Source organism: Neopsephotus bourkii, unplaced genomic scaffold, assembly GCF_033783945.1.
Source record: "Neopsephotus bourkii isolate Nb327-2 ecotype Australia unplaced genomic scaffold, CSIRO-AGI_Nbou_v1 NB_851, whole genome shotgun sequence".
NCBI classification, from domain to species: Eukaryota; Metazoa; Chordata; class Aves; order Psittaciformes; family Psittacidae; genus Neopsephotus; species Neopsephotus bourkii.
Window position 1 is genome coordinate 110,680 of NW_026901347.1, and position 22,756 is coordinate 133,435.

General features: G+C 41.8%; 1 protein-coding gene across 2 annotated transcripts in view; it reads right to left on the reverse strand.

Annotated features, from left to right (window-relative positions):
- SLC1A1 (solute carrier family 1 member 1) overlaps positions 1-22,756 on the reverse strand; it is a 54,670-nt gene that overhangs the window by 23,834 nt on the left and 8,080 nt on the right. For both annotated transcript variants that reach the window (XM_061356399.1, XM_061356398.1), the window contains exon 2: positions 13,217-13,357. In XM_061356399.1, coding sequence (XP_061212383.1) covers positions 13,217-13,357 — 141 coding nt within the window. The remainder of the gene's footprint in view (positions 1-13,216; positions 13,358-22,756) is intronic.

The following is a 22,756-nucleotide window of genomic DNA, read 5'->3' on the forward strand; positions in this document are numbered from 1 at the left end:
TGTAAAGACTATCTCATTTGTACACCAAATAAGGATAATAAAAGAACTACTACTACGGCAAGGGAATACAGACCAGTGCACAGAAAAAAACAATGCCACAGAAAAAAAACAGCTATTACAGGAGGCTGTCAGCACTGAGGATATTGTTTGAGGCACAAACAACAGAATAGACACAGAATCTGGGCCATCGTGTTTATTTCTCACCTTGGGAACTGGGAAAAAAAAAGTAGAAAGGAAGACTTTCACACTGCCATGGGCTCAGCTATGGAAATTATGGCAGTAGGAACTCTTGAGAATGGACAGTAATAAGTAATGTGTTCTGCAGAAAATACAAAAGCTGGTTTCAAGGCTGTCAGTATTGAAACTTCTGCACCTGATATTTTAACTTAGAAGACTCTACATCTTTTAAAAGAGAGGAAACTGGTATTGGCAGTTCCATCTCTTAATGAAAAGTCTGTAAAACTAGAAATCATGTAATTTTATTCTAAAACTTGTACTGACTGTCAAGAGGAGTTGGACAGACAGTGGAGGTACGATCTTTTCAAGGTTTGAAGTGCTTCATAAAGCTTGCCTGAAGATTTTTTTTTGCTTGACAGTCTTGTTGACTCAGCCAAGAACCTAATAATCATGCAAAGTTATTTCCCTAGGGTATTCAGTTATAAAGATTCCACAATTAGTATGATACAAAGTTTATGTGAAGCCATTCTTCTAGCTCCAAATTAAATCCCTTTGCAAACAGTTATGCTCACTGGAGTTACAGAGGCATAACTAAGGGAAAACTTTGACCCTGCTTTTTTAAACTAGATAATAATCCTGTTAGTGAGTAAGCTGTGGCAGAATCCATCTTATGCTTCCACTACAATGTCGGTGCTGCTTTGCTAGTAGCTATAAGAACACGCAAATCAGTCAGGCAGACAACACTGAATAAGTGAAGTACAAGTATGCTCTGAGGACAACAGGTGTGGATTTGGGTTTTGGGTGTTTTTTTTTAACTGCTGTACTCTGAAATAAAACTTTATATAGGATTATGCTTCTATTTAGAGAATGAAGTAGGGTTCACTACCAGGACCACAGGCAGGTTTGCACTGAGTGCTTTATGCCACCATGCTCCTTTTTTTTTCACGTTAGCTTGTTACACATAGGAAAACACAACATATAAAACCAGATTTCCCTCCAGATATATCCTACTGTCATTAGTGAGCCATTGATGATATATTGTAATATATAGCTACTGGACTTCTTGTCAAGCCAACTGAAAATTGCATTCATTTCTTTCGAAATAATATCATAACTTTGTAATTTCTTGATTATGAGTGAAAAAGTTAATGGAAGATGTATTAAACAGAGCATATAACTAACACTAATTTTAGTTCATAAGAAAACTTAATTCTCAATCTAAGATGACACACATGCTACTCAAAATGAAGAGCCTGCAATGTTGAAAGCAAAAAGCAGTTTTGGTAGGAGGCTTGCCAGGCTGGTCAAGGAGGCTTTAAACTAGATGTGTTGGGGGAGGGGGGCATCATTCCATCCCAACACACCCAGTCAGTTGCCAGCACCTATAATAAATGCTTGGACCAATGCAGAGATATTCCGGCTGCTCCAGCCAATGAGCCGGCTTCATTTGGAGCTCGGCTCAGATGCCTCTATACAAATGCCCGTAGCATGGGGAACAAACAAGAGGAATTAGAGATGTGTGCTCGTCTACAGGGGTATGATATTATAGGCATCACAGAAACATGGTGGGATGGCTCCTATGACTGGAGTGTTGGAATGGAAGGTTACAGACTCTTTAGAAAAGACAGGCCTGGCAGGCGCAGAGGGGGAGTTGCCCTTTATGTTAGGGATAGGCTGGAGAGTATGGAACTCTGTCTGGGGACTGGTGAGCAGTTAACAGAGAGCTTGTGGGTCAGGGTTAAAGGGAAAACAGTGATGGGAGACATTACTGTGGGGATCTGTTATAGACCACCTGATCAAGAGGAATCTGCGGATGAAGCACTCTATAGGCAGATAGGAAAAGCCTCACGCTCACAGGCCCTCGTTCTCATGGGTGACTTCAACCACCCTGACATCTGTTGGAATGACGGTACGGCCCGGCACAAGCAATCCAGGAGGTTCCTCGATTGTGTGGAAGACAACTTCCTTCTGCAAGTAATAGAGGAACCGACAAGGAGAGGTGCCATGCTTGACCTTGTGCTCACCAACAGGGAAGGGCTTGTTGGAAATGTGGCACTGCAGGGCAGCCTTGGATGGAGCGATCATAAGATGGCTGAATTTGAGATCCTTAGGGCAGTGAGAAGAGCGTGCTGCAAGCTCACTGCCCTAGACTTCAAAAGAGCAGACTTTGGCCTCTTCAGGAACCTGCTTAGTAAGGTTCCATGGGATATAGCCCAAGAGGGCAGGGGGGCTCAAGACTCTTGGTTGGTCTTCAAGGATCACCTGCTACAAGCTCAGGAGTGTTGCATCCCAACTAGAAGGAAGTGCAGCAGGAGGGAGAGGAGACCTCCTTGGATGGATAAGGAGCTCCTGAGGAAAATTCAAATGAAAAAGGAGTTTTATAGAAAGTGGAAGCAAGGACAGGTGGCCTGGGAAGAGTACAGGGATATTGTCCATGAAGCTAGGAACCAGATTAGGAAAGCTAAGGCCCAGTTAGAATTAACTTTGGCTAGGGATATTAAGGATAACAGGAAGGGATTCTACAGGTACATAGCGAATAAAAAAACAGATTAGGGAGAATGTAGGCCTCCTCAGGAAGCTCTCAGGAGAACTAGCTACACAGGATTTGGATAAGGCTGAGGTTCTGAATGACTTCTTTGCCTCCGTCTTCTCTAGCAAAGGTTCTGACCACACCACCCAAGTCTTGGAAGGCAGATGCAGGGACTGTGAGAATGAAGACCTTGGGCCCACTGTAGGAGAGGAACTGGTTCGACACCATCTTAAAAATCTGAATGTGCACAAGTCCATGGGTCCTGATGAAATCCATCCGCGGGTCCTCAAGGAGCTGGCGAATGAAGTTGCTAAGCCACTGGCCATCATATTTGAAAAATCATGGCAGTCAGGTGACGTTCCCGACGACTGGAAAAAGGGAAATATAACCCCCATTTTCAAGAAGGGGAAAATGGATGATCCGGGGAATTACAGACCAGTCAGTCTCACCCCTGTGCCTGGCAAAATCTTGGAGCAGATTCTCCTGGAAGGCATGCTAAGGCATAGGAAAAACAACAAGGTGCTTGGTGACAGCCAGCATGGCTTCACCAAGGGGAAATCCTGCCTGAGCAATTTGGTGGCCTTCTATAATGGGGCTACAGAACTGATGGACAGCGGTAGAGCAGTTGATGTCATCTACCTGGATTTGTGTAAAGCGTTCGACACTGTCCCACACGGCATCCTTGTCTCTAAATTGGAGACATCAATTTGATGAATGGACCACTCGGTGGGTAAAGAACTGGCTGGATGGCCGCACACAAAGAGTTGTGGTCAATGGCTCAATGTCCAGCTGGAGACCGGTAACAACTGGTGTCCCTCAGGGATTGGTGTTGGGACTGGTCTTGTTTAACATATTTGTTGCTGACATGGACAGTGGGATTGAGTGCGCCCTCAGCAAGTCTGCCAATGACACCAAGCTGTGTGTTTCGGTTGATACGCTGGAGGGAAGGAATGCCATCCAGAAGGACCTTGACATGCTTCTGAGGTGGGCTGATGCCAACCTCATGAAGTTTAACCATGCCAAGTGCAAGGTCCTACACCTGGGTCAGAGCAATACCAGGCACAGCTACAGGCTGGGCAGAGAAGAGATTCAGAGCAGCCCTGCAGAGAAGAACTTGGAGGTGCTGGTCGATGAGAAAATGAACATGAGCCAGCAGTGTGCGCTCGCAGCCCAGAAAGCCAACCATATCCTGGGCTGCATCAAAAGGAGAGTGACCAGCAGGTCGAAGGAGGTGATCCTGCCCCTTTATTCTACTCTTGTGAGACCTCGCTTGGAGTATTGTGTGCAGTTCTGCTGTCCTCAACATAAAAAGGACATGGATCTGTTGGAACAAATCCAGAGGAGGGCCACGAGAATGATCAGGGGACTGGAGCACCTCCCATATGAAGATAGGCTGAGAAGGTTGGGGCTGTTCAGCCTGGAGAAGAGAAGGCTGCGTGGAGACCTCATAGCAGCCTTCCAGTATCTGAAGGGGGCCTATAGGGATGCTGGGGATGGACTTCATTAGGGACTGTAGTGGTAGGACAAGGGGTAATGGGTTAAAACTTAAACAGGGGAAGTTTTGATTGGATATAAGGAGGATATTCTTTCTTGTTAGGGCGGTGAGGCACTGGAATAGGTTGCCCAGGGAGGTTGTGAATGCTCCATCCCTGGCAGTGTTCAAGGTCAGGTTGGACGAGGCCTTGGGTGATATGGTTTAGAGCGAGGTGTCCCTGCCCCTGGCAGGGGGGTTGGAACTTGATGATCTTAAGGTCCTTTCCAACCCTAACTATTCTATGATTCTATGAAAAGTAAAGTCACAAAAACAGTGTATCTACTGTGTGTATCTACCGTGCATTACCACTAAAGTTTTATAACTATTTTATTTGCTCTTCCACTCCCTCAGCCTATTCCCAAGTTTTAAGTGTTTAAACAGGTTTAAGCAGATAAACTGTAAATGTAGTTTACAGTACAGAATAACAACAAGCATGATGGATTCTCTTGGGTCCCTGGGCATTTCAAACCTGCAGTGTTTCAGATTAGTTCCCTAAATTTTCCTACAAGGGTGTTCTAATTCAGCTACAGCCACTGAAGCACAGAATGCTATTCTTTGGTGTAATGCACAAGATATAAAGACACACAAAAGGCACCAATTTGTTTCTATCTAACCTTTCTGTACACATTATTTTAGCAAAAGAGAGGTAAGATTTTAATATGTAAAGGTACATTTGGGAATCAATTGGCTAGTATTCTGCAATTAGCACCTATGTTCTCTATGTTACAGTCTTCAACAAGCTATTTGTATTCGGGTTTTTTTCCTCAATTTTCTCTAATTTGCAATACATACACTTGTAAGAGAATAAAAAAGAAAACAATCAGTGAAATCAAGTCTCTCTCATCTTCTCTTTCTTGTCCCAAAACCTCAAAACCCTATCAAAATGAAATTCTGTACTGTATAAGCTTTTTTTTTAAATTATTATTATTTTAGGAAAGAATGGAGGATAAATAATACGACTGATACTAGTAATTTTGTTTGACAGAGTATTCAAAGGCATCAAAGCACAACAGGGATGAGGATGGTACTAGACCCTCAACAAGGAGAAGAGGCACATACTTCTGAGTAAGAAACATGGACATCCCATCTTAAATGCTGGAGAAAAAAGGAAAACTAATCCAGCTCTTCCTCACATTGCAGTAACTTTTATATACTGTATATAGTTTGTTTTCACTTGCATCTTTTGGTTGGTGTTGCCAGGAAGGCTACCAATTTTCTTTTATTTTCATAGCTGCTATTTTTGCTCTTTTAATAGAGGATTCCCAGGAGTTTTCTCTTTAAAAACATGACCAAGAAGTAGGACAGTATTGTGAAACTTGCAAGAAATCAGAAGTGAGAAAATGTAATGATTACAACTGACCAATTTAACCTTGTGTTGAGTTCAACTACAGATTTTTGTATGTGGAATAAGTGTGGCCAAAGTTAAACACATAGGTTATCTGTCTTTTACTTTAGAATCCCTGTGTATCCTGTTAAGTGATCCAAACCAGTCAAACCAAGAGCCCTGTTAAGACTGGATAATAGCACCGTCAGTCATCTGCAACTTTAGTTGAAGTCCCTCTGAAATTTCGTCCATAATCTTGTTTTGTTGTATTTAGAGCAGCTTCCCTGAAATGCTACTGTATAAAGCTCTTTTATGGAAGTGGATGGTCTGATCTAAACAAATACTGAGCCTAAGTATGAAACATGGTGTTCCAGAAGTTTTTACCTGTAGCCACTGACAGAAGAATGTATCATTATTTCAGTTTCTAACAGATTTAAAAAAATTACACTTCAGTATAACGCAAGGTTGAAATTTTATGAAAGACCAACATTTTGGTTGTCCTTTCTCTCCCTAACAAGAGGATTTTAATTTTTTTCCATTTTGGTTTCACATGGGAACACAGAATGTCCCTAAATAAACCTGTAATTTTGGAAGTGCTGGAAAAGTTGCAATGAAGTCTTGGAAAGTCATTGCAATATACGTTTCAGTGGTACTGGTGCTTTTGAAGCTTCATGAAAATCCAGGAAATTGATTTTCTATGCCTTTTGTGAAAAACACTTGTCTTTCTCTGCCTTGTTACTCAGAAAGATTGTTTTGGAACATTCTGAACACAAACTGGTCCTCAGGTTTTCTTTCTTTGTCCACTCTTCTGATGCAAATGGCAACTCCACTCTCATGAAATACAGGAGAGTCTTTGCTCAACTCCTAATATCCAACCTCTTTTTGCTGCTTCCAGGTTGGTCCACAGCTTTCTTACTGTTTCCTAAGAAATGTAATGCGATTGTCAATGGTTTCTGTACTTCCCTTTTTTTTTCAAAAAAGGTTACTCGGACTTTTGGAAATACATATAACAATCTTCAGCTAAAAGAAACCAAGTAGCTAATAAAAAAACCTCTGCGAGTATTGCAGCCAGGTAAATCATCCAGACAAAGTCACAGTCACAAACCAGACCTGTCTGCCATGCCCAAACAGCCCCTGAAATTTGAAATAGCCACACCTTTTTGTTGACCATAAATCCAGCTTTCAAACACCGCACTAACTGAAAGAAGGGAGATTTAGATTAGACATTAAAAGATATTCTTTACTATGAGGGTGGCAAGACACTGGGACAGGTTGTCCAGAGAAGCTGTGGCTGCTGCATCCCTGGCAGTGTTCAAGGCGACGCTGGATGGGACTTTGAGCTACATGGTCTAGTGAAAGCTGTCACTGCATACGGCAGGGGGGTTGGAACAAGATGATCTTTAATTGTCACTTACAACCCAAACCATCCTATGATTCTGTGATTAGTGTGCCAGTGAAACTGGTGTGGAGCAGTGTAATTATAGAAACAAAGATCACAGAATCACAAAATAGTTAGGGTTGGAAAGTACCTCAAGATCATCTAGTTCCAACCCCCCCAGCCATGGTCAGGGACACCTCACACTAAAGCATGCCACACAAGGCTTCGTCCAACCTGGCCTTGAACACTGCCAGGGATGGAGCATTCACAACCTCCCTGGGCAACACGTTCCAGTGCCTCACCACCCTTACAGTAAAGAATTTCTTCCTTATATCCAATCTAAACCTCCCCTAAGTTTTAACCCATTATCCCTTGTCCTGTCACTACAGTTCCTAATCTCTGCATTGGATGAAGTATGGTGGACTACACTAGATGGTTAATCCCAGGTTAGATGTAATGAAAAATTTCTGACTCTGGATATCGATTTGCTAAGGGACGGCTGTGTTGCCTTGTAGGCAGTCTGCACAATCAGCATTGCAGCATTGTATTATAAACTTTCCCTAGAGAGCTTACTGGACTATACGCATAGAAAGAACATATTAGTACTGCCTTCATTCCTCTTATTTGCAAACAGTATCACTTGAAGGAAAATCGCAATTTTCCTCTAGAAAGCTCTTAGAGGTTATATAATCTCACGTTAATGCCTTTTCACGAGATATGATGTTCCTTAGGTGGAATATGATAAAAATCTATGATGAGGAAAGATGACACATCAATCTGACAAGATGGACAGGCTAGCAAGATTCATAACAGAAATCAGATTCAGTTCACAGATGTAGCAGGAATATAGCCTCAGCACCGTTGCGAGTGAAGTATGTATGGACTGAATACAGAAAATCTGGAGTAGTAGAAGTATTGCATTACCTCCAAATTACTGGTGTTAAAACCTATAGGCAGACAAACTTCAGCTTGTAGGCTCCTAAAAAGAAAACTTTAACATGACACTAAATTTTTTAATCAATCGTAATATCCACACTCCGAGAAATTGAGTAAAAAAGTGAATGTAATGTGTTTTATATAACGGACTTGTTTACGTACTGAGCTCCAGAACGGAAGAGCAGAAGAAGGGAAATATAACCTCCATTTTCAAGAAGGGGAAAACGGATGACCCAGGGAATTACAGACCAGTCTGTCTCACCTCTGTGCCTGGCAAAATCTTGGAGCAGATTCTCCTGGAAGGCATGCTAAGGCACATGAAAAACAACAAGATGCTTGGTGACAGCCAGCATGGCTTCACTAAGGGGAAGTCCTGCCTGACCAATTTGGTGGCCTTTTATGATGGGGTTACAGAACTGATGGACAGCGGTAGAGCAGTTGATGTCATCTACCTGGATTTGTGTAAAGCGTTCGACACTGTCCCATACGACATCCTTGTCTCTAAATTGGAGACATCAATTTGATGAATGGACCACTCGGTGGGTAAAGAACTGGCTGGATGGCTCCACACAAAGAGTTGTGGTCAATGGCTCAATGTCCAGCTGGAGACCGGTAACAACTGGTGTCCCTCAGGGATTAGTGTTGGGACCGTCCTTGTTTAACATCTTCATCGCTGACATGGACTGTGGGATTGAGTGCGCCCTCAGCAAGTCTGCCAATGACACCAAGCTGTGTGTTTCGGTTGATACACTGGAGGGAAGGAATGCCATCCAGAGGGACCTTGACACGCTTCTGAGGTGGGCTGATGCCAGCCTCATTAAGTTTAACCATGCCAAGTGCAAGGTCCTACACCTGGGTCAGGGCAATCCCAGGCACAGCTACAGGCTGGGCAGAGAAGAGATTCAGAGCAGCCCTGCAGAGAAGAACTTGGAGGTGCTGGTCGATGAGAAAATGAACATGAGCCAGCAGTGTGCGCTTGCAGCCCAGAAAGCCAACTGTATCCTGGGCTGCATCAAAAGGAGAGTGACCAGCAGGTCGAAGGAGGTGATCCTGCCCCTTTATTCTGCTCTTGTGAGACCTCACTTGGAGTATTGTGTGCAGTTCTGGTGTCCTCAACATCAAAAGGACATGGAACTGTTGGAGCAAGTCTAGAGGTGGGCCATGAGAATGATCAGGGGACTGGAGCACCTCCCATATGAAGATCGGCTGAGAAGGTTGGGGCTGTTCAGCCTGGAGAAGAAAAGGCTGCGTGGAGACCTCATAGCAGCCTTCCAGTATCTGAAGGGGGCCTATAGAGATGCTGGGAATGGACTCTTCATTAGGGACTCTAGTGATAGGGCAAGGGGTAATGGGTTCAAACTTAAACAGGGGAAGTTTTGATTGGATATAAGGAGGAAATTCTTTCCTGTTAGGGCGGTGAGGCACTGGAATGGGTTGCCCAGGGAGGTTGTGAATGCTCCATCCCTGGCAGTGTTCAAGGTCAGGTTGGACGAGGCCTTGGGTGATATGGTTTAGAGCGAGGTGTCCCTGCTCACGGCAGGGGGGTTGGAACTTGATGATCTTAAGGTCCTTTCCAACCCTAACAATTCTATGATTCTATGATTCTAAGACACTAACCCTCTTCAGATCCACCCACAGCAGTGCCACCAGGAGCCCCCAGTGATATGGCTGGGGCAGGAGGCAGTGACAGCTGATGCACAATAACAGCTGTAGTGTGGGGGCTCTTTGCTCTTGATAGGTGGTGGTAATCATGCTCCATGAACCAGAAATGCACTTGAAAGTTTCTTTTTTTACTATAATTTAAAACCTTAAATAATGTAGGGACTGTCTTAGTTGCATAAGGTCAACTGATATTGATGGAAAAGGAGATGACTGTGACAGAAGCAATACAAAGAAGATGGGCACAAAGCCTTGTCCATTAATAGCCAGTGACTCAGCAGTCCTTCCTGCCTCAATGACTGCACTTGGACAGCAGGGACAGGACCTCCAGCCTCCCTCAGTACAACTGATGGTAAAACTCATTAACAGTAGTGTAACATTCTCTGTCCTTTGCACAAGGTACATGATATAGAGGGACAAGTTGAGTTTCCTGCCTGAGCTCAGGTAACTAGTTTACTAAATATTATTCAATGGACCTGCTTTCCTGGAGGCTCTCTTGGCTTCAGAAACAGAAAAAGAACATGCAGGTGTCTCATGATCTGAACATACAGTCTCTGAGCATGTTGAGCTAGATTAAGGCTTTCCAAAGATTGGAAATCAGTCTTCCTGCTGGTGATGCACACAGCCTGCTAAAGAAGCCTCAGTCACAGAGCATCTCTCAATAGCTGTCCTTCTTGTACTTGCAGAAGTGGAAACTGCTGAGGCAGCTGCTACCTCAGGAGTGGTGATACCAAAGGAAATTTTATTTGGAAGACCTGCATTATAGGAAACAAAATATTTTTTTCTCCCACCATTTTCTTGTCTGTGCTCCTTCACAGTACTGTACACCTGTGGACGTTTTATATGTAGTGGAACCAGCAGGTCTATTCCTGAGCATAGGCACAGGCTGTGTGGTTTAACTTCAACTACTAATATAGTAGACAATAAAAAGGTTGCTGAAGTCTGAACTGTTCTGACTTTCAAAGATAAACATCAGAAGTAAGAACGATCTGATTAATATGCTGCCTTGATTGTTTTTTCATTGCATTCCAGCTCTTTTGTTTCCCATTTTGAACATAAAGATGATGAAGGGATTGAAGCATCTCTCACATGACAAAGGGCTGAGAGAGCTGGGACTGCTCAGCTTGGAAAAAAAAGACTCACGGGAATCTTATTCATGTGTATAAATGCCTCATGGGTAGGAATGAAGAGAGAGACAGATTCTTACCAGTGGTGCCTAGAGACAAGACAAAACACAATAGGCAAAAACTAAAAACCATTATGCTTCATCTGAACAGGAAAACACTGTTGTACTGTGAGGCTGGTCAAACACATTGCCCTTAGAGGTAGCGAGTCTCCATGCTTGAAGATATTCAAAACCTGAATGGACATGGTTCAGGGCAATCTGCTTCAGCTGACTGTGCTTGAACAGGGGGAGTTGTATGGGGTGGTCTCAAGAGCTCTCTTCCAATTTCAACCATTCTGTATGACTCTGTACAAAACAGGAAAAATGACTAGTGTGCTTTATGATTAGACACAAGCCTAGTAACTCAATTCAAATATGCATTTCTGGTACTCGAAAGGTTACCGTATTTCTTTTACGAGATGCAGAATATCTCATCAACATTCTGAGGAAGGATGCAGACTAATAGTGAAAACCACCATGCACAGGAATGTCTGGCCATTTGCTTGCCACACATTTCACAGCTACTTGCACTCAGGCAGCTACTGCTTTTGTCTTCAAGAGCAACAAAGCTCTATATATGCTGCTGAAGTAGTTTCTGTTACCAGTCTTGTTTCCCTTTTCTTGACTAAAAACCTAACATAGAAGTGTAGAAAAATAAGCTCTTCTTTTCTATGTATAGTGGATGTGCCAGAGTCAGAATTTGAGCATTTTGTTCTCATCTCTGCATATGAGTTTAACTCCAGTAATCTGCAGGTTTTAAAATCCAAGCTCATATTAGTAGTTACAACTGCAGTTTACTTATACTGGAATGTTAAATAGCAGTATAATATTTTTAACAGCATAATTCTTCTTTCCCCTCACAAGAACCAGACATTTAATAAATAATTCATTTCATGGGTATCCTAATGATATTATTTCTGAAGACAAAGGTCCAACTTCACTGTAGAAATAAAAGCTTGTTAGAAAAAAAGAAATATACAGTCTTGTCTGTCAAGAAAGAATATATATCTTGTCTTGGCAGCTTTTCCTGGATCTCCAGTCACAGACTCAAGTTCAGTATGATGAAAGTGGAGTTCAGTTTTCCTTTCCTTTTTGTCTCATTTCCTCCTACTCTTCATGAAAATGCTGCTGTCCTGTCTATTAATTAAAACACCAAGCCCTTTTTCAAACCTCTCTCTGTTCTTCTGTCTTTTACGTACGAACAACTGTTTCACCTCCCTTCGTTCCTTTTGGAAACAGCTCTTGACTATTCTGCCATTTCTCACTCTGCCTCTTGCAGCTTTCCTGTTTGGATGTCTCCATTTTGCAGCTCTTGGTGTTCTTTATTTTAATTGCAATACTGGGTTCCTATCACCCTGCATTACAGATATGTTCCAGAGACTTTGCCAGCCTCCCTTAGGCTCTTCCTGCCGACTCTGGGGTGCACTGCTGAAATTACTAATATTTTTGGCCATGAACTTTGAGGAGCCTGGGAGCTTGTATTCAACACCCTATTCTTGAAAGAAATTTCATGGCATGATCAAAATTTCCCTTTCATCTTCTGATCACAGCATGCTATCCTTTTCTGCAAATGTCTAAATGTATTTCCATGAGCAACCAACCAACCAACCAACCAACACCTGGACATGAATACAAAATAGAGGCTTTATGAAGATTAAAGGGGAAAATATAGTGACAAATGAGTCCTGATTCATTGCAGGAAGGCAAAAGAAAATAATCACAACCCATATTCGCTCAGTAAGAGACTTAAAGAATAAAGACAAGTTTGCTTGGCTTTGTCTGTCTTCACCTACTGAGTGAGATGTTAGTAAATTCCTGCATGCTATGGTGGGGTTTCAGCCAACGGCTGGCTTGTTTCTTCCAGAAGAGGGAAGCTTTGCTTTCTTTCCATAACACCTTCCTGGCCACACAGTCTCCCTATGCATTCTCTTGCACTTCCCCAAAACCCCTTTGATCTAAGAGTACCAAATAGACTTTTCCTTTTTTCCTAATTTATAGTTTTCTGTCAGGTCAGTGCACTGAATGAAGGATTCAGTAAAAACCAAAGCTCAAGCAAGACACCTCACGGGAATTTGTTCAGACCACAGAAGTGCAGCTGAAGAATCTCCTCTTTTTTATGACAGTACGATATGAGATCAGCTCCCCCCTTCTTATGAAATGGAAGCATGAGACTACTTGCAACAGCTAACACTGTACCTAAGAATACGCAATTGCAGCTTTGGCCTTGCAATCTGCAACTGTTCAACCCACTCCTGAGCACAGGGAGAAAGAGGCACAAAAATCTATAAATATTTATTATCTCACAGCTCCTTATCACTTAATTACCAGATATTGTGCTAATCCTTCCAAATCCATTTTCATTATATATAGAAAAGCTTCATCTAAATGTATGCAATCTGTACTTTTCATTATGGAGTTCCATCAAATGGCATATTTTTTAAGATTATTTCATTTAGAAAGAAAGATAAAGCACAGTGATAATTCCATCAGCTAACAATGTATTCCAGACATACCTGTGATCATACTTGATATGATTAACGGCAGAATGATAAGCTTGAGCATTCTCATCAGCACTTCCCCAGGAAAGGAAAAGTAGGATTTACCCAGGTTAGACATTTTGCCGTATTCCCGTACCAGCATGCCAACTCCAATACCTAAAAGGCACAAAAAGCTGTGGCACAAATCAGCAGTAATTTATAGTAGACACATGGGGGAAAAGGAGGAAAAATAGGAGAGAACATTATTAAAAAAAATATAAAGAGCAACAGACACATTTTTACAATAGTGAAACTTCTATAGCAAATTAGAGATGTTGCATTTTCTGTTCTATATATTAGTGATAGGCATAGTAATAACACATATAATTCTGAACTTGGAGGATGTCTGTAAGTATATTTTTGGAAAAACCTTGATAATGCCCTCTGATTATTGGTCAAGTCCAGCAGTGACTTTTTACCTGGTTTAATTTGCTCTAAAAGACCCACAACTGGAATTAAAAAAAAAAAAAAATAAAAAATATCAATACAATATATAAACACTATCAAACATTTTCAAAAGTGATACAATATAAATATTTTAGGTAATTTGTACTGGTGAAAATATGTCTACACAGCAGCAATGCTTTCACTATTTGCTGCTCTACATAATTACAAAAGTGTGTGACTATAACCACTAAATTAATTTAATAATTTCCAGGAACTTGATCAACAAAAATGCAGTCAGCATACTCATACTCATTACATTATGTGATCAATCTACGAAATACCAAACTGTAAGTTTAATCGCCGGTTGAGCCACAGCACAAGGCACTTTCATACTTCCTTTTACCTTTGGATTAAATGAATTATCAGACAGTTCTAGCTTCAAAGACAAGCCACAGACAAGATTTCTACTAAAAGAAAATAAACCATAGGCCAAAAGACAAACTTCTTCAGTTTGGCAGGCAATATCTTTATTTTACATTTCAACATGATTTTCAAATGAAAATCACTGGTATAGGAAATGTGTTCATCAGTGTTTAGAAAGCATTATGACTGTTGTTCCACATACAAACTCTGCAATGCTTCAGTCCAGGCTGAACTGAATATCAAGAGATAATATTTCAAACTGGATTGAGTGAGACGTGGCAAAGCAGAACCCTTTGTTACTCACTGAGTGCTTAAAGGTCTTACTCATACGAACAGCCTTACTTAAGCTAATAGAATTATTTACACTCTTTGTTATTTTAGTGGCATCAGTGGTGTGTATTTTACAGCAGAATTGTTACAACAGAACAAAAAGGTGATACCAGTCTACCTTTACCAGGCTCAGCGGTTCATGTAAACTTGTGGGGTCCTATGAAAGCTGCTAGTGCCCAAGCCAAATGCCCATCTTCCCCCAGTTTTATTTTTTATGCTATACAAGGCATTTGAGTTAGATGTTACTCAAGAAGCTGGTGTAAAGTTAGACTAAACAGGCTTACAGGATACATTCCTCATTCTACATGATTAAAGTTGTGGAAGCAGACATTTCCAGCAAGTTTAAAGATTTAGGCAAATCCACAGACATCTGGTTTGTACCACTGGTACTGAAGGGATCCAGTATCCAATTACCTACTGAACAAGAAACTCATTCTCTTCTAGAAACCAAGGATTTTGGAAAAAAATCACAGAAAAGTTTGGTTTGGAAGGGAGCTAATGATCACCTAGTTCCAACCCCCTGCCATGGGTAGGGACACCTTCTACTAGACCAGGTTGCTCCAAGCCCAGCCTAACCTGGCCTTCAACACTGCCAGGGATGAAGCATCCACAACTCCTCTGTGCAACCTGCTCCAGTGTCTCACCACCCTCATAGAAATCCTTCATAATGATTCATCATGCCTGTGGTTCACAGGCTATCTGGATGTTAGTTTGATGCAGAAATGTAAACTACTAGTTACCTTCACAGAACTTGCCTCTGAGAGCACAAAAAGATAACCACTTTTTTGTGTTCTATCTCCATTTGTAAAAACAGGCTGAAAGAAAATATAGAGGCAGATTATAAACTCCTACTATGTGCTTCCTGTTTTTATAATAAAGAGATTAAAAATGAGTAAGTTACCCTTTCAGGCAAATAGACTGCTCTAAGAATCTGTAACAATTTCTGATGTGTCATCTGTGCCAGTGAACTTGGACAGTTTAAATTTCTTGCAGCAATCTTGAATCTTAATAGCCTTGATGATATTTGCAATATTATGTAAACATGGTTGATTAGTGACTGATAAAACACAATGATGTCTGTTTCTAATCTAGTGGCTGAATTCAATGTGTTCAAAACAATTAGTCTGGACTTCAAGATAAGTCCAAGCAAGATAAAACTCTGTTTATAAAATGGTTACATGTATTGAAGTAAGTTGCTAAGGCTTTGATCCTGAAAAGACCATTGTAAATAGCTGAATCTAAGCATACAGATACCGATAATTCACGTTACAGTATAGGCATATACTTATGTTGCATCAAGACTAGACTGCATTAAAAGATGTGTAATGCCTCTTCACTTTGAGCAGGTGTGACTAGTAACCATGTGCCTTTCATTCCAGGTGGCAATTGTCCTGTTTGACCAGGTTGATCACGGAACAGGATTACTAGCAGGCAGAAGAATTCACTCTCATTTTCATTCTTCAGAGTTTTCCACTTCTTTAGATTTCACTACAAAAACTTCTCAAGATTTTAGCAGTGTCTCCTTACACTAATTACGTATTGTATTTGGGTTTTGGGAGATATTTTTGTTGGGGCTTTTGTTGTTGTTGTTGTTGATTTGCTTTGTTTTGTCTTTGTAAGGATATTATTTATCTAGTGGCAGCAACTGAGGAAAGAGGTCCTTGTTCCGACAATCTTCTTAAATTACATTATTGCTCTCACTACCTTGTTCATGCAATTCCTTTACCAGACAAAGCACTTATATCCATATTAGTTGTGTAGTTTTTCCAAAGAACCCTTACTAATAATTGTGTAGTATGACAAAATACAGTAAAATGCAGCCACTTTTTAATTTGAGCTAGCATCTAGCATGTCTGCTTGAACCTAGCATGGAAATGTAAGAAATTATATTTTGTAACAGTAATAAGAGAAGGTTAGCAAGTCAGCAGAACAAATTTGCAAATGTACTGGAAATGGACATATACAGAATTTTCTGATCCTCATGTCAATAACCAAGTTCAACTGGTATTTTCTTTCTGGGAATTATAATGCCCAGAAAGAAGTGTGGCTCAGCACACATTTCAGTGATCACCAGTGCTTTTAATATCACATGGATTACACTAGCCCTAAGTAAGTATATAGATGGAAGTCTTACAAAACATTAATTTCTCTATGTGAATGCTACTCATACTTCACAATTTCTGAAACTAATTCTTACATGAACTTCTAATTACAAAAACCCTGCAGTAGGCAAAGTCTCTACTATATATTGGGACTTTTCCTTTCTTTTAATTTCTCTTTTTCATTTATGGAATAATTAACTTCTACCTTTTTTTTTCTTTTTTTTTTTTTTACAGAGCAAAACATGACTTTTCCTGCTTGCCCTTTTCCTCTTTTTCTCGGTTTCAACCCCTCTACCTTTCTTCTTGTCCATGCTAAGTTGTTTTTCTTTCTTTTCCATCCCTTCTTGTTTTTCCTTCTTGCCCACATGGCTAAATTAGGTTATGAAATTTCACAAGAGCAATCCACTACTTACAGCTCAACAGCATGTACTAATTAAAGTCTGCAATACTGGGCAGAAGAGAAGAATGAAAGTGGAAAAAACAGTGCAATCCCATGACTTTAATTTTCTGAGGCAAATATGTCATTGCAACTGTGGAAACTACAACACACACTGTATAGCATAGTGTCTACATTTCCTCTCCTAGCAGCCACTGACACAGAAACCAAAACATGCAGTCTGGGTCCCTGGGATGGCAGTACGCGAAGAGGCCACAGTTCTCTTGTCTAAACCTGTATCAAGCACTCAATTCCTTGGCATTGCTCTCCCAGGTAGCACATAGCCTTTCTATAAGCTTGGTAACAGACAGAAGTCCTTCAAAGAAAGGCTGTAAACGGAGACTAAGATAATTGAGGGGTGAAGGTGAGAATAAAAACAAAGAAGAAAACTACTGGAAATAAGAACACCAAGAGAAATCTGTTGGCTATCTTTTATCTGGGACTATCTTTTAGGTAACCCCAAGAGTCACAGCCTAAAAAGCCACAGGGAATATATTTTTTGTTGCGTTACCCAGGGAGAGGGGACCAGGAAGTAGAATCACAGAATCAGATAGGTTGGAAAAGACCTTTAAGATCACCAAATTCAACCTTTACCCCAGCACTGCCAATACCACCACTAAACCATGCCACTGAGGGTTTTTATTTCCAGGGATGGTGATTCTACCACTTCCCTGGGCAGCCTGTTCCAGTGCTTGACAACCCTCTCTGTGAAGAAATCTTTCCTATTATCCAATCTAAACCTCCCCTGGTGCAGCTTGAGGCCATTACCTCTTGTCCTCTCGCTTGTTACGTGGGAGAAGAGACCAATCCCCATCTCACTACAACCTCCTTTCAGATAGTTAGAGAGAGCAGTAAGGTCCCCCCTGAGCCTTCTCCTCTCCAGACTAAACAACCCCAGTTCCCTCGGCTGCTTCTCATCACACTTGTGCTCCAGACCCTCCACCAGCTTTGCCTTTCTCTGGACCCACACCAGCACCTCAATGTCTCTCTTGTAGTGAGGGGACCAGAACTGAACACGGGATTTGAGGTGCAGCCTCACCACTGCCCAGTACAGGGGGATGATCACTGTCCTAGCCCTGCTGGCCACACTATTGCTGATACAGGCCAGGATGCCATTTGCCTTCTTGGCTGGCTGGGCACAAGCTGGATCATGTTCAGCTCCATCAATCAGCTCCCCCAGGTCTCTTTCCACTGAGCAGCTTTCCAGCCTTTCCCTCATCAATCAAGTGGGTCACCTTCCAGGCTTTTCCTCATCAATCAAGTGGGTCACCTTATTGTAGGAGATCAGGTTGTACAAGCAGGACCTGCCTTTCATGATCCCATGCTGACTGGGCCTGATCCCTCAATTTTCCCACATGTGCTTTATGATCTCACTCAGGATCATCTGCTCCATGACCTTCCTCAGCACTGAGCTCAGGCTGACAGGCCTGTAGTTCCCAGGGTCATCCTTCCTGCCCTTTTTGTAGAGAGGTGTCATGTTGCTCAGCCTCCAACATTCTGGGACCTCCCCACTATACCAGGACTGCTGATGGATGATGGAGAGTGGCTTAGCAAGCTCCTCTGCCAGCTTTTTCAGCACTCGGGTGGAACTCATCTAACCCCATAGACTTCTATAGGCCTGTGGAGTAGGAGGTCACTAACCATTTCTTCCTGAATTATGGGGACCTCAATCAGTTTCCCATCTGCCATGCAACTCTGAGAACTGAATACCCTGAGGATGGCTGGTGTGACTATTAAAGACTGAGGCAAAGGCAGCATTAAGTACCTCAGCCTTTTCCTCATCCTCAGTCACTAGGTTTCCCTCAGTGTCCAGTAGAAGATGGAGGTTCTCCTTGGCCCTCCTTTTATTGCTAATATATTTGTAAAAGTACTTACTATCTTATGGCAGTGGCCAGATTTAGTTCCATCTATGTCTTCACCTTTCTAACTTTCTCTCTACATAACAACATCTTTGTACTTTTCATAGGGTGACAGTCCTTTCTTCCACAGCTGATAAATTCTCTCGCTTCTTCTGAGTTCCAGCAGTATCTCCCTGTTCAGTCACATAGGTTTCTTCCCTGCCAGTTTGACTGTCAGCCCATGGGGACTGCCTGCTTCTGTGCCTTAAAAGATTTCATTCTTGAAGAGTGTCCAGCCTTCCTGGACCCTTTGTCCTTCAGTAATATTTCTGCCAACCAGCATCCTGAATAGGACAAAGTCAGCCCTCCGGAAGTCTAAGGTGGAGGTTTTGCTGACCTTCTTCTGGACTTCTCCAAGGATTGAAAATTCAGTCATTAAGTGATAGGTTTGCCCAAGGCCGCCTCCAACCATCTATCACATCACCCACCAGTCCTTCTCTGTGATCAGCAAATCTAGCCAGGCATCTCCCCTAGTTGGCTCACTAACCAGCTGTGTTAAGAAGTTAGCTTCCATACCTGCAAGAACCTTGTGGATTGTTTCTTCTCTGCTGTGTTGTGCTTCCAGCAGACATCTGGTAGATTGAAGTCCCCCTTGAGAATACAGGCAAGGGATCCTGAAAGTTATCCCAGTTGTTTGCAGAGCACTTCATCTGTAGCTTCATCCTGACTAGGTGGTCTGTAACAGACTCCTACCAGGATACCACCTTGGTTGGCTTCCCCCCGATCTTCACCCACAAGCATTCAGCCTTTTCACTCAGAACACCGAGTTCCAGCCAGTTGATGCACTCCCTGACATACAACACAACCCCACCACCTCTTTTTCCTTGCTCATCCCTCCTGAAGAGCCTGTCTCCATCCACTTCAGCACTCCAATCATATGAATCATTCCACCACGTTTCTGTGATGGTGACTGTGTCACCATTTTCCTACTGCACAATGACTTCCAGCTTCTCCTGTTTCCTGCCCATGCTACAGGCACTGGCATAAATGCATCTAAGTTGCCCTGTGGATCTGGATTCCAACAGTGGCATGCTACCCCTTGGTTCACATCTAGTGAACCTGGTGTTATCCGCTCTGAACCTAGTTATCCCTCTGAACCAGGAGTCCTGCTAGCTCCTGGGCTACAATCCTTTCCCTGCTTTGGGACAGGCGTACCCCATCTGCCACAGTAGGCCTGGTGCTGTACAGACTGACCAATTGTCAAAACCCCAAAATTCTGATGCTGACACCAGTCCTGGAGCCAGGAATTAATTAGTGAGATTTTGCTTATATTACCATTGTCATTGATTGTGATTGGCAGAAGGGATGAGAACACTACTTGCGCTAAAGTACTATAAGGGGATAGTACCAGGAATTATCTGCACTGCATACAGCACTGTATCCATCACATCTGTTAATCCCTGGGCTTTCCAGGGTGTAAGAGATGATGGCTGTGTTTACACAGAGCCAGTCTGGCCTGTTGTATGGGGATGCAGTGATTGGTGGGTCTTAACTGGATTATCTTTACAGAAGACGACGCACAGGACTGAAAAGGCTACCAAACATAGGTCGCTGACTTGATCTGAAGTACAACACAAAACATTAAATATAAACATGTCAAATTACAGCATGGGCAGGCAAGATTTTTGCAATCTGTGATACAGTCTGAGTCCTCTAGTAATATTTTATAAAATCCATTTTGTTTCTGCTCTTTCTAAAGGTTCTGTAATACCACTGGCCGTCTCTTAACTACAAAGCAATACATACTGCCAACTACAAAATATTAAAAGTAATAACACTCAAACTTATTGTTTCAGCTTATTAATTCAGCTCTTTTTGCATTATTTTTAATATTTCTAATGTTATGCATTTTATTCTTTCACAGCCTACTTGACAATACTCCTTTCAATAAAAATAGTGATGTTAACTGAAAAAAACCCAGGATTCTTAGAAAACTACAGACAACTACTGAGGTAGGACTTAAAGTCTCTAGGGTATAAACTGCATGATAACTGATCTTAACTCTATGGATAATGGTTTTGCACAGAGTACCATCTTGCTTACAAATATATGTGAAGAAAAATTCTCTCAGAAACCTTCCAGAAGAAAGTTCCCAAGACAGATCTTGGCCTGCTGAAAAATATTTAGTAAGAATGTCTTAGAGGAAGGTATGTTAATTCCTCTGTGGTAGTGAGACCCCCTGTGTCCTCTCTCTGATCTACCGGTTGAGGGTGCAGCTGTTGTAAATTCCTACACATAATGACACGCTGTCATCTAACTGCAGTGTGAGGGAAGTTTGGGCACACAGTGACTTCAGGAATGAAGATGGAGCACTGGCCAGAGGGGGAAAAACTAGCTTCTCCAGTGTAGGGTACTCCCCTTACCCACAGGAGGTGTAAAGACTGCTGTAACCAACAAAAGCCACATAACTCCAGCTACTTTCCGTGCTGCAGGAGCCTGCAGCAGGATTGATAACACAAAGCAGACTGCAGCAGTCACTGATACCACAGAGAAGCCTCTCTGCAATGCAGCCCTTCACAGGATCCACCCTTAGTCAAACCAAGGGCAGTTAATTTATTCAGCAAGGAAAATGGAAATTGTGGCCACCCTCCTGTGATTGTGAGTGACCACAGTTCTGCCTATTGTTGAACCGGTGTTCCCCCAGAACAGCAATATGCAGATGGCTAAGCAGTCTGGTAAGTTAGCAACATTTCCTATCGGACTCCTAGTTTCCTCTAATTTATCTAAACATGCTGTAGATGAATTTTATGTGTACACATCTTCCAAATATTTTCAAATGTCCATCTGAGAAAGCCAAGACAAAAGCAGACAGTTGAAGGAAAGAAAAAAACTTTATGATCATGCTTCATTTGTGCATGTATCTTAGTACACTAGTGAGAACTGCCGTACAGAATCTACCTATAGGAACAGTCCATTACCATACAGAAAAAATACAAAGAGGTGGTGTGAAGAATTAATTCTTTGGTTAGTCTTTAACTCTGCTAAGATAAACTAAGCTGTAGCAGAGATGCATTCTGCATCTTTCACAGCTTTTCCACAAACTCAGTGACTCCTTAGAATTTGTGAAGTTAAGCACAGCACTAACAACCTTAACATAATAAACACCATCTATTAGCATGATTATCTCATAAATTAAGCAATATGAGAAAAACTACAGTTCTTTCCCAGCAGTAACACAACCTACAGTTCCTCATGAATTTGATACCTACCCATTCTGTGTGGGAATACTGTGTGAAACTCATTAAGACTCCATGAAAAGTGGACTCAAACAGGAATACACACAAAGGACTGTAGAGTGGTTAAAAGAATGAGAAGCCTACTTTTTGAAAGGAGATTGGTTTGTCCAACAGGGATGAGTGAGCCAGAAATACAGAAAACGGATGAACTGCAGAGAAAGCAGTATTTTGACAAATGGGTGCATACTGAACCTGAACACATTTAGACTGGAAACTGTAAGGCTTTCAACAATCAGACTGATGAATACAGCTTCCTATAAGGAAGGACCAACAAGCATACCCAGCTTTAATGTAAAACACGGTATGTCACAAAAATTCATCTAAAATGGTGTAACCTGAAGCAGCAATAGACTAGATGTGATAACCCAGGAGATATCTACCTCATAATCCTGTATTTTACAGTAAAATTGAAATGTAATATGACAATAGTAATTTGCACTTCTTTTGCACTTCTAAAACCACTACCATTATCCGTCACCCTACCCATCTGTAACTTGGACGCCTTAACTATGACCTCTCTCCTCTACAGTCAGGCACATACAGACTTGTTGCTTACGTGTCTCCAAATCCACTCAATTTCATAAAATAAGAGCTTTCATTTGAACCCTTTTTGTAACTCATTTCAGATACTGTCTTGTCCCCAGTTCTAGTGTCTAACATCTTGCTTACATGGACGTACACATTACACCACCAATGGCACCATT